General features: G+C 49.7%; 1 protein-coding gene across 1 annotated transcript; it reads left to right on the forward strand.

Annotated features, from left to right (window-relative positions):
* Nucleotides 1–2,888: 2,888 nt before the first annotated feature.
* Nucleotides 2,889–8,068, forward strand: NFKBIB (NFKB inhibitor beta). The gene is made up of 6 exons (XM_056847581.1): nt 2,889–3,298; nt 4,228–4,333; nt 4,578–4,806; nt 5,344–5,432; nt 6,055–6,288; nt 7,876–8,068. Exons 1-6 carry the CDS (start codon nt 2,889–2,891, stop codon nt 7,912–7,914), a joined length of 1,107 nt encoding a protein of 368 aa, XP_056703559.1. The 3' UTR covers nt 7,915–8,068.
* Nucleotides 8,069–12,775: the final 4,707 nt, after the last annotated feature.

The raw sequence follows: 12,775 nt of genomic DNA on the forward strand, positions 1-12,775 counted from the left end.
CGCTGCAGCACATCTGAGGAGGTGCTTTCCGAACCACAAAGGCTGCAATAAAATTCTGTTTGACATCAAGGTGCCGCCGGGCACCTCTTTAGTTTTGCTCCCAAGGATTTCACAGCATGGCAATCCCTCTAGAACACTGGTTCCCAACCAGGGGTCCGTGGACCCCCAGGGGTCCACGAGAACTAAATTAAGGTCCGCGAGACAAAGTTATAAACCCATAATAAATTAATATTTTCAATTAAAAGTTCTCTATTATAAAAATATATATTCAAATATTATTCTAAGTTTAATGTTTAACTAACACTTAAGATTAAAGTTTATTTTCAAATTCTCTGAATTTTTATTTTGAACCTTGGGGTCCCTGCACCGAACTAAAAAGTCCTAGTGGTCCCTGGTCAAAAAAAGGTTGGGAACCACTGGTCTAGATCCAAGGGTTTGTTCTGAAAAGCACCCTCCACCACCGCATCCTGTGGCAGGGAGTTCCACCAGCTGCGCGAAGAAATAACCCCCCTCTTTCGGGCCCGGAGGTTCCCTGGCTGTCCGCTCTTCTGGCCGGCGGAGGCGCCTCGACCCCCACTTTCAACGCCCGGGGAAACAGAAGTGGAGAGGGGGCGGCGAGCGAAGGCCTTTGCAGGGCCCTTTTCTTCCCGCAACTCACCGACGACCCGGCGGCGGCCTCGGCGGCCTCGGCGGCGGCTCCGGTATCTATGACAGCGGAAGGCAAAACAAAGAAGCCGCGGGCGGCGGTTACCGACACAGAAAAAGGGGAAGGGGCGAGGAAAGCCGAGGCCTCGGTGCGACCCGCCTCCCCCAGCCCGGCTCCGCTCCAGTTACCCTCCCGGTTGTCCATGGAGTCTCCCCCGCCGGGCCGGATTCCGGCTGTGAGGTAAGTGAGACGCCAGAGCCGCAGTCCGCCAGGGCAGGGAAACTACAACCCCCAGGAGGCACCGCGGCGCGGACGATTCTCTCCCCCTCCCAACATGCTTCACGACACCGAAAAAGAATGGCGAAGGGGTTTGTTTTTTTTTAATCACCTGACGCCGGCCTCAAGCGTAGGAGACCAGCGCATTCAGAGATAAAATCTCCCAGCATGCCTTGCGCTGCTTGTGTTTTGGTAGTATTTTATTATGCGGCCCTTCCCCCCAAACAACAATATCTCAATATAATAAATAATATCATAATAATAAATTATATCAATATCTCAAAATAATAAAAAAGGGCAAGAGTCCAGTAGCACCTTAAAGACTTAACAAAAATATTTTCTGATAGGGTATCATACATACATATTTTTGTTAAGTCTTTAAGGTGTAGGGATTTCATCCACGTCATCTCGGGTGAAACCTCTGCATCATTCCTCAGTCAGTCAAGCGGCGCTGGGAAACCACGTCACTTCAGACTGCCTTTGTTTAGAGGGCTTAAACAAAGGAAAGGCTTCTTCTTCCCTGTACTCTATCTGCAACATTGTACCATTACAGTGTACAAGCTATTCTAATTGCTGACTTTGCCTGTTGCACTGAATTCTGCTGCTTTGGTTAGGATATAAATAAAAGACAGCTGGCTATACATGCCAGGTCTGCTTGTATCATACTGACTGCCTTGCCTCGCTCTTTCCGATTCCCACATTCTGATAGGGTATCATACATACATATTTTTGTTAAGTCTTTAAGGTGCTACTGGACTCTTGCCCTTTTTTATTATTTTGAGATATTGATATAATTTATTATTTATTATTATTATATTTTTGATAAGAAAATATTTTCGTTAAGTCTTTAAGGTGCTACTGGACTCTTGCCCTTTTCTACTACTGCAGACAGACCAACACGGCTACCCACTGTGAATTACCAAAATAATAAGAGCGACTGAAAGGATGAAGTCTGAGAGATGTGCAAAATAAACAAATAAAGGCAATAATCGAATAAATGTGGGACAGTATATCAACAAAAACAATTCCTGATTACCAAAAAAAAAAGTTTTAAGAAATTGATACAGCAAACAAGGGTTCGTGGGGGGAGAGAGAGACCTGAGATCAATATTACAAGAAAACAGTTTATTTGCAGCTGCTGACTCAGAGGCCCTAATGGGCAGAAATCTCTGAGCCCCGATCATACTGAGGAAGGGATATTTATCCAAATTCAAGATATGACAACCCATCAACATTCAGGGTAGGCTGATAGCACTCCAGACATAGAGGCGGCGCAGTACAGTTCAGTTCTATCCAGTTTCTCCTATCAACGTTTATAGTTCACTCTGACTCTCCATGACTCTTAACCCACTTCCTTAGCACACAGACATACAGGGATATCCTGCCCAGCAACAAGCTATTCCCTTGCTGTCCTAATACATTTCAATACATTTACAGAAAGGAAAAGAGATTATTACAAATTGCTAAATCAGTGGATCTTCCATAGTCAGGGGAAGTCATAAAATTAATTTCTGGGGACTACAATTCCCAAGCTGCCCTGCGACCGCGGTCAACCATAGCCCCTCCACGTTTTTGCATTTAACCTTAAAGTCATTTTTATTGCCAGAAAGCCGGATGCAAGAGGGACGTTGCGTTGAAATGCAGAATGTAACACAGTTTAAAACAAAAACAATGAGGCCTCTCCGTTCACGCACGCGACGCAGTACCCGAAAGGCCACGCGGCAGGACCGCATCTCCCAGCGTGCACCGCCCAGCGTGGGCCAGAACTGCAACTCCCGGCATGCTCTCCTGGCTGCGCGAAGACGTTGGCTGGGGATTCCCCAGGCCGCGGCGATTTCCCCCCCCGTGGTCGCCGGAGCAGCCGCCGCCTGAGCCGGGAGCGGGACCGGGGGGGCTTTGGCTGGGCTCCCCCCTCCCCATGGCCGGGCTGCCCTCCGGGCCTGCGGCGTGAGGCGTGGGGCTGGCGATGGCCTCCTCGGCAGGGCCGGGGTCCCGGGGCGGGCCTAGCGAGCCCAAGCGCCTCGAGCCTGGGGCCGACGACTGGTGCGACAGCGGGCTGGGCTCGCTGAGCGAGAGCCAGCTGCGCCAGCTGCAAGGGGACGGGGGCGGCCTGGGGGGCCCCGGCGAAGCGGAGGCGGCGCCCCCAGGGCGGGCGGGGAGCCCCGAGCAAGGCCCCTCGAAGGCCCTGGCGGGCGACGGCGACGGCGACGACGCCTCGGAGCGCCTGGACTCGGCCCTGGGGGGCGACGAGGACGTGGGGGGCCTGGCGGAAGGGGTGGGGGCGGTGCGGCTGGAGAGCGAGGAGGCGGCGGCGGCCGTGGCCCCCGAAGCCTGGCTGCACCACGTCCTGGGCTTCGTCACCGAGGACGGCGACACGTATGTACCGGGGTGGGCTCGAGGCCATTGCTCGTGGGGGAGGTGCTGGAAGCAACGGGGCCAGAAATGGTCTCTGGGTGGATGCATGCATGCATGCATGCATGCGTTCCGCTTGCTGCTCATGGGCTTGCGTGGGACAGTGGGCCACAGTTGGCCACACAAGTACTTGCCCGAGGGGCATTTGCCCCTCGGGCAAGTACTTGTGCGGCCAACTGTGGCCCACTGTCCCACGCAAGCCCATGAGCAGCATGGCAGACGGTCCCACGCAAGCCGCCAGCAGCCACTATGATCGTTTCGCCACGTTAAGCACAAGCGAGAAAGCGCCCTGCACGGTTGGCCGCACAAGTACTTGCCCGAGGGGCAAACTGTACTTGTGTGGCAAACTGTGCAGGGGCACTTTCTCGGTCGGTTCACGCGGCTTGCGCTTGATGTGGCGAAACGGTCGTAGTGGCTGCTGGTGGCAACAGCCACTGCCGGTGTCAGTAGCTGAAGAATTTTCCAGCCTAATGCTTGAACAGTTTCCCATCTAGGGGTGCGCTGTTTGAATAAAACTACCCGGTAAAAGAATTGCCTATATCCGCACAAAACACATGTTGGTTTCACATGGACGGCAAAAGAGTTCCCAACCTACGTTTTGACGGGGGAGGGAGCACAGTCCTGTAGGTGTTTACTTGGGACTAAGCTCCTTTGTGAACCTGTTGGGTCAAATATCTGAGTAAACAAGAGTAGACCTGGCTTGTAGCGTGGCTCTGTTCTGTAGCTAAACAGGCTCCGTATTTGAGAAGCGCTTCATTAAGCTGCTGGGTAACTTCAGCACTGAAGGAAGCTATGGCTCCTCGTGGTGCATTATGCATAGTCCCCCTCCATTTTGCTGATGGCAGAGTTATACTTTTTCTTAAATAGCATCTGTTCTTCCCCTTTGCTTCCAGAGCCCTCCACCTGGCTGTCATCCATGAACATGAGGCCTTTCTGGACTCCATCCTGCAGTACACTGAAGGGACAGATTACCTGGATATTCAAAATGACCTTGGACAGGTAGGATTGAAAGGAGAGTGGCTTTGCTCTGTAGGGCCTTGGTTTCTCCTGGGGATTCACACTAGAACCGCAGAGGCAGCTGGCCTCTTGTTACAGAGCTGGGTGGGGAAAGAAAGTAAGGCTGCATTCCACTAGATCCAGAATGCAGGGATCCCAGACATCAGCCCCTTCTGGTGTCCTTGCTTCACCCTTCTCCCCTCCCTAAGGGTACTGAGCTCAGGATCTTCCTTTCCTTTCTCTCCAGACCGCGCTGCACATTGCAGTCATCCTCGATGCTTCGGATTTTGTCGGCAAATTAGTGTTGGCAGGAGCGGGGCTGTGCGTGCAGGAGAAGGGTGGACACACGGCCCTGCACTTGGCAAGTCGCGAAGGGCGGCGGGAATGTGCGCAGCGCCTTCTGGCCCCACCTGTGTCACAAAGGTCCTGCCATGGGAACGGCTTCCGGGCCCAGCTAGACTGCACCAATTACGATGGTATCATTTCCTGCGGCACCATATGTGTTGGGTGGGGGACGCCTCATGTTAAGTTAGAATTGGGTCTTTTTGAGAGATCCTCCATTGTGCGAGTTTTAGCTGTCTGGGAGCAATTTTGCAATAGTTTCTAATCTTCACGGGTATGAGAAAATGGCCCATATATGTTTCTTACTTCTTCTGAGAAAAAAAATGGACTTGCCCAATCCGGCAAAGGGTGCAGGGAGAAAGACATCGGACAGATTTATCATTCATGAAGACAATAACAGAAAATATCAATACCCCTATTTGCAAGGTGCATAAGAGACATCAATTTATATATATATATATATATATATATATATATACACACACACACACACACTACACATGTGTGTAGATATATAATAAAAAGGTGGCTGTATCTGAAAAATAAAGCAAAAAATTATGTGACCTGAATGATGTAAATTGCATTGTTGCCCTTGTACTGAATTGCTGTGGTATGGATTCTGGATTTTGCCGGGGTTGGCCTTCACAGAATTGTCCACTCTCTTTCCGTAGGTTACACACCCCTCCACCTTGCTGTCTTGCGGAAAGACTTGGAGATGGTCAGTCTCTTAATCGCAGGGGGAGCTGATCTCAACAAACCGGTTAGTTTCTGGGGAAATGAAATGACCCTGCGTACTGCTCTCACTGATGATAGACGTGTGGGGTATTCAGGCATCCTTCCCGCAAGAAAGCACTTCCCGTTTATTTTATTTACATCATATGTAAAGTACCTTTCTCACTGAGGCTCAAGGCAGATTACACAGTGTGAGACAGTTTAAATCAACAGGAATGGGACATTCTGCACCTGCACCAGCATAAACTATGTACCATAACCTGTTGTGCAAATTAAGTTAATTTACACTTTTTTTATTTGATGTGATTTAATCTGGGGAAAGGACCAAGGTCACTGAAGCCCTCCCTTTTATCCAGCAACCAGTGGGAATGTTATTCAGCCACCCCTTGGCTTCTGTGTTCTTTTGCATGCATTTCCCACACACTTTCAAGCCCCAAAGGGCTAGATCATACTCTTTTTCTCAGGAAGAAGGATCCTGTCCTTCATACATCCAGGGTCCCATGTGCATCTAATGCCAGGACTCCATACCTGCCTGTTTACTTCACTGCGTTGTAGTTCCATCTTGGAGTGGTTCTAGTGGTCTTGAGTCAGTTTCGGAGGCACCATGACATGTCTTTCTGAATCTTGTTCGTCGTCTCTGTTGCTGGCAGGAGCTGAGCTGTGGCCGGAGTCCCCTTCACCTGGCAGTGGAGTCGCAGAACCCTGAGGTGGTAGAGTACCTGCTGCGGGCTGGAGCTGACCCAGAAGCTCGCATGTATGTCGGCTACACACCCATGTACAGCGCTGTGCACCGGCCCGACCAAAAAATCCCACAGTTGTTGCGGGAGTTTGGGTCAGAGGAGCCCGACTGGGAATCGGAGGAGAGCCTGGACAGTAACAGTGAGGTGATTGAAACCCCGAGCACCATGCGTCGCCTCTGCGGGGCTGCCTGCCTGGAATCAATAAATACGTTGGAATTCCACAACCAGAACAGCATTTCTGCAGTCTGCATAAATTATGAACGTTTACAAAACATTTCTGCATTTGCAGAGAAGCTACACTGAATTTTTGAAAGCCTTAATGGCTAGAAGGTTGTCTTTTTAAAAATGAAATGGAAAGCTGAAATCCTTAATTCTGTGCTTTTTCTGTGGCGTACACACAGCCTTGATGGTGTCATCAGGAAAAGACACCATAGGGCTGTGTGTATCCTGCGATTGTGGATTTTCTCACAGTACCAAACAGTTATGTGCGAGCTAAATTTGTGTCAAGGCTCACCCCCCACCCCAGCTCATTTAGCTCCATCTTTATGATCCAGGAGGTATGAGAGCATTCTGCACCAGCAAATTGCTACACATTGAAATAATTCCAGAGGGGCAGCCTCATTGGTCTGTTGCACCACCAATAAACCGGAGTCTTGTGGCACTTTAAACATCTGGCAGGTTTTTATTCTAGCTCCTAAACTGTCATGGATTTAGTGCCTACTTCCTCAGATAATTGCAGGAATCCTCAGCTGCAGGGAAGGGTTGTAAACACGGTCAAGAGCCGACAAGGCACGGGAAGGGTGGGGTGAGATTACGTTTGAATTCCAAAACATTATGCTTCTCGGCACTTCCTGCATTTCGTGTCCCATTGTCAGTTCTGTGTCTTTTAAAAATTCCTCATAACTTTGTATAGAAATATCTCCCTAATGAGGACCCACAATATGCATCTAACAGAGCGGGCCAAGTCCACAAAAACCCGTGCTTTCTCTTTGAGGCGACGAGATGTCTGTTACTTTTTATACTTAAAAGCTTGGGAGGTTGGTTTGCAGACAGGTTGCCAGGTCTTAATGGCTTATTTTAAATATTTATGTAGACCTCTTAATGTAAAATACGTGCTAGGCAGCTATTTCGATTAAAGCAATTAAAGACTGTGTAAACTATCTTTAATAAAAAAAAGACAGTAACAAAATCAGAATTTTGCACCACAAAAAAAGCTGAAAATTTACAACCAGCATGTAATTGCTGAGGCTGAGCTGTGATTCGGGAGGTCATGAGTTCAGATCTCATCTCAGCAAGCCTTTTTCTTTCTCTGTCTCAGTCCTTCATCTGCCATACAAAAGATAATATCGGCTTACCTTACAGGGCTGCTGGGAGGATGTCACAAATAGTTATGGAAGCAAATTGCACACAGATACTAAGAATTTTAACCAGGGTGGGAATTATGCACATTAGGCAAATGTACAGGATTTCTGACGTGCTTTTTTAATTTAAAAAAAATGAAATGGAGGTTTCCAGGACCCGATTTTTATACCGAGCACCAACTTCCAGGATGAATCTGCATTTGTGAAGTCTTTACCCCTGGCTTTGCTTATTGCTCATGATCAGCCACAAGAGTTGAGCAAGCGGGTTGGGGTGAGGTGTAGCAGTTGAAATGGCCGGGGGGCATGATTTCAGCCCTCACATCTCTCCCCACCCATCTACAAAATCTGAAGGCATCTTTCGCTTCTCCAGGAGGAGTACGACGACATCGTTATCAACAGTGGGCATTAGAAGGCCAGGAGAAAGAGGATCTTCGTCACCTACGACACGATCCATTCCACAACGCAACATTCAACCCGCGGCGGCCAGCTGTGATTTCTGTAGCAACTGTATCTTCACTGTGAGCTAGCTATGACTTATTTATAGGGGGCGGGGGAGGGCAGCTACGTTGTCCGCTGGGGAGCAGTTCCACGAGCCCCATTTCCGACTGGATTTCTCCCTCTCTTATTTGTTGTTCCTGTAGTTTTAAATGATTTCTGTTTGTTCTGTCCAAAATTTTACAAACTATCGGGGCAGGGGGGAGCTGCTGTAATTGCCTTTGCATTTCTGCGAAATTCCTAGCAAGTGTCTGTTTCCTCTTCGCCACCTTCTTGCTTTCTGTCCGCTTGAGAAGCAAGAAGAATCAAAGCTCTGCCTTGCCCCTGATGAGATCACTGCAGAAACGGGAGGTGGGAGCCAGTTCCAAGCCCAGTGTCTGGCTTTTTGTACCACCTTGGTTTTATCCTTAAGAGGCTCTACTGCGAGTTTGAGGCCCAGCAGTAGGTTTGGTCACCCTAGCCTCATGGTATGGATGCTACGGGGGTTGGAATGTCTCCCCCTTTCCCCAGTGAAAAGCTGATGAGGCTGCTTCTGGCCTTTGCAGTTCTATACCCTCCCCCTTCCCGGCCGTGTTAATTTCTTCTTTCCTTTTCTGGCACTTTTGAGGCTTGCTAGAACATCCTCATTTCAAGGTTAGGCTGGGGACAAGAGGGCTCAAAGCACCTGGGGGTGGGGAGCAGATGGTGATCTGGGGCTCACCTCTGCTCAACCTGATGAGTTCCTCGGAACAGGAGAGGAGAGTTTCCTCTCTGCTGTTTCTGAATCAGAAGCAATTTGCAGTAGCTTTTTCTTCCTTCCTCGAAATGAATCCCTGTTGTGCCCTGTGTGCTCAAGAGCAATTATTTTGGGAAAGGCATAACTGAAGCCCGGAGGCTGGAACCAACTGTGTGGATGCACAAATTCTACTTTTTTCTGAGTCCAGTCTTAAGTCACCCTCCGCCTTCCTGCTGAGCACTCCCTTCCAGTTCATGCGAATATCCCCCACTCTGGATTTGTTTTGCAGTTCCTTATGTTCCTCTTTGGCCAAGTTCACATGGTTCGGAGGGAGGGGTCTGTCTTTAGTCACCTAACAACTATAGGATATCCTGTCCTCTTCCACAAGGAACCCTTTGTGGGTTACCACATGAAACAGGGATTGGCTTGAGCGAGGCTTATCCCTGCTTGATGATGGAGCAAGTGTATCCTTTAGTTGCCATGCATCCAAAGCAGCCATCCGGGAGCTCAGAACCAAGTCTCAGGTGATGCGCAAGCTCTGGGCCAATTTGCAATCCTTTGGGTGCCATACTGGATTTGGGGACTGGGCTTCCGTTTCCTTCAAAGCATGGGGGGCAACGGGCATCAAATAGGTGCGGATTCCCCTGACTTCTCCTCTCCCCCTACCATTTTTTAAGAGTGTGGCCCAGTGAGAGCCAGTTTCCTTCCTGTTGCTTTGTAGCCCCAAAGAGTTTATTTCTCCCTGCAAATTCATGGAGGAGGTGTCAGCTGAGAACTGGCAGAACAAAGCAGTTCCTCTCCTAGCCCCACAGCACCTCCTAAAAGTTCCCCCATCGTCAGCTTAGATCCTTGTTCATGAATTAGTGCTGGAGAACACCCCCTCCCTTTGGGCCATTAACTTTGGAGGCTGCAGGAAAATGGAACAGCCGAACATCCTTTTTCCAACAGGAGGGGGCTCCCCCACCCTCTGCTGTCCTATTAACTCAAAGTCGCCACCCTCTGCTGTCCTATTAACTCAAAGTCGCCTATTGATGCCATATATTGTTTTCTCAATCGGCTCTTCTGCCAAGGGCCGTCCGCTCCCCTCCCCCCAAGAATGATGGCGTCTCTGAATTCTGCACATGCAAAGCAGGCAAGGAGTATGCTGGATTGTAATGTGAAAAGGAAGGAACTGGGTGCCATCGGTTCTTGTAGGTTATCCGGGTTGTGTGACCGTGGTCTTGGTATTTTCTTTCCTGATGTTTCGCCCACAGCTGTGGCAGGCATGTTCAGAGGAGTAACACTGAAGGACAGTGTCACTGAAGGACTGTCCTTCAGTGTTACTCCTCTGAAGATGCCTGCCACAGCTGTGGGCGAAACGTCAGAAAAGAAAATACCAAGACCACGGTCACACAACCCGGATAAACCTACAAGAACCGATGAACTCTGACCATGAAAGCCTTCGACAACTGGGTGCCAGTTTGAGTCTCCCGCGCCCATCTGACAGCAGGACAGTCTTTGTGCTGTGCCTTTCTGTGGGGAGGGAGAACTCAGTGAGATGCAAGGGGAGGGGAGACTCCAAGCATCGTTGATGGCTACATGGATTGAGGGCACCATCCATCTCAGCAACGGCCATGGTCAGAGTGTGCCCTTGACCCCTGCCAACTGCTGAGTGGGTACTGATGGAAACTGCCAGCTGCCCTTGGCAGACTCTGGGGCTCATCCGTGCGCCTTGGAGGTCCTTGTTTGAAACTTCCCATCTGTAGCTTCAGCAGAGAAGAGGGAACCACACCACATTGTGTTCAGATTCTTGAACTCCTCCCCAGCGTCTTCCCTCCTTCGGTGTTTTGAAGCTCCCGTGTGGTTTTCCTGTGACCCCGTTGGTTTAATTGGTGTCTGTGATTCGGTTTTGTCTCTTCCTCTCCCACCCCGCTCTGCTTCTCACCACGTGTTGACTGTGTGATGTAGGTCTCAGACCGGATCAGATTAAAAGCCGTGGTTTTCTGTGTGCCTTTCTGTATCGACTCCTTTATGTGGGCGGCTGTAGGTGTACAGGGCAAGGGAACACCGGAAAGTCAAGCTACAGTGCCAGAAAACAGACTAAAGCTGTTATGAGCTCTTTTGATTATACCTGGGGGCGGGGGGAGACGTTTTGAGGTGGGCATGGAGGGTCGCAGACCAGAGATCCTGTCAACTGAAAAGTCAGCCACTAACAGTCTCACACTAATGACCGCCATGCCTCCCCCAGCCCAAGGTTGGCAAGAGGTACTCAAGGGGACAGATTTGGACCGCTGACTGCTTGTCAGAAAGCACACTGGTAGTTTCTGACTGCTTGTCAAAAAGTACACTGAAGAGTTTCCTGAATGGGCCAGCCAAGAACTGTAGCAGGTACTTCTGAGCAAGAATGGGAGGAAGAAGGGAGCATAGTGTTTACATGGGAGTAAGTCACACTGGGTTTTCTGGGTCTTCGTTCCAGCTAAGCATGTCTCTTAATCTTCCAGCCCCTTCCCAGAGTATGCAGTTCAGGGATGTCTAATCCCCTTTTGAAGCTTATGGGACTTTTAACAGAGGATCAAGACTGATCCAGCAAGGATAGATGCGTCAGTGGCTATTCACCATGGTGGAATGGAACCTCCATGTTCAGATACAGAATACCAGCTGGGGGAGGAGGGGGGCAGATGCAACAGGAGGAGGCATTAGCTTCCCTGTCCCACTTGTGGGCCTTCTAGGGTATCTGTTTGGCTATTGTGGGAAACCAGGTGTTGGCCTGATCCAGCAGGCCCTGGAGAGCCGCTGCCAGTCTGAGTAGACAATACTGACTTTGATGGACCAAGGGTCTGATTCAGGATAAAGCAGCTTCATGTGTTCCTGTGTCCTCTGGAAATCCTGTTCTTCCTCCAGCTTTCACCAGGCACTGCAGACCATGTGGAGTCTGGCTTTGGAACTGGACAGCACTGGGGTGGGTGGCCTTTGAACTTACTGTGGAAGCTCCTGCTAGGCCAGTGACACTGCGGTCCAGCAACAAGGTGGGTGAAAATGCCCATGGTCACCGCAAGCTGGGTTCAAACCGTGCAATCTCCTCCAGCACTGCCAGGACCGCTGAGGGATAGAAGCTTGCTTTTCAGGTTTTGTTTGTTTCAAAACCCTGGAAGCCGAGATTACCCTCTGTGCTCAAGATCCCTTGAATACCTCATCTTTGGCCCCCTGCAGAGTCCCAGCATAAAAGAATGAATAAAAAGAGCACAAGAATGTTTATACTCCAATTTTATCTACCTTGTATGGAGTCTCAAACTGGCTTACAATCACCTTTCCTTCCTCTCCCCACAACATACACCTTGTGAAGTGGGTGGGGCTGAGACAGTTCAGAGAGAACTGTGACTATCCCAAGGTCACCCAGCTGGCTTCACGTGGAGGAGTGGGGAAACCAATCTGGTTCTCCAGATTAGAGTCCACAGCTCCTAACCACTACACCACGCTGGTGCAACATCCCTAAATAGCTCCAGTCGACACTAGGAGAGGCCCATTTGTCAAATCGTTTGGTTTGGACTTCACTTTATTGAGTGGGCTACACACCAGTGAGCAAAGCAAATCCCTTCCCAATCACAGAAATCAAAAACAACTCACACACCGTTCCCCAAACAGACACCCCCCTCTCCCTTCCCAATCACAGGAGCAGCTTCCAGGGGGAAAAAGCTTGCTTCACACCAATACCTGTGGACGGGAAGAAAAGGGGAAAGTTTTCATGTGAACAGTCAGCAGTGGGGAGGGGGGAGAGAAGGCAGAGGGTGTTTGGGATGGGCTGGAGGTGGGAGTTACTTCTAGCACAGGGAAGGGGGTGTGTGCCATTTAGTAAAACGAGCTTTTAGAAACGTTTTGGGTGCCTGTTAGAAAGGATTAATGGAATTTAAAATGCCTCCATTTGGAAGAATCTGTGTCTTACGATTTCCCTTTCTAGTGATAGAGTTGACAGTGGTTACCCTCGTCTTGCGCAGTTTCTAAAACTTCTGACAGACAATTAGAAATTCAAACTGGGAGGCATGATTCAGTACACCCCACCGCTCAAATTTCACTTTTAGCACAA

This window comes from Euleptes europaea, chromosome 3, assembly GCF_029931775.1.
Source record: "Euleptes europaea isolate rEulEur1 chromosome 3, rEulEur1.hap1, whole genome shotgun sequence".
In the NCBI taxonomy this organism is placed as follows: Eukaryota; Metazoa; Chordata; class Lepidosauria; order Squamata; family Sphaerodactylidae; genus Euleptes; species Euleptes europaea.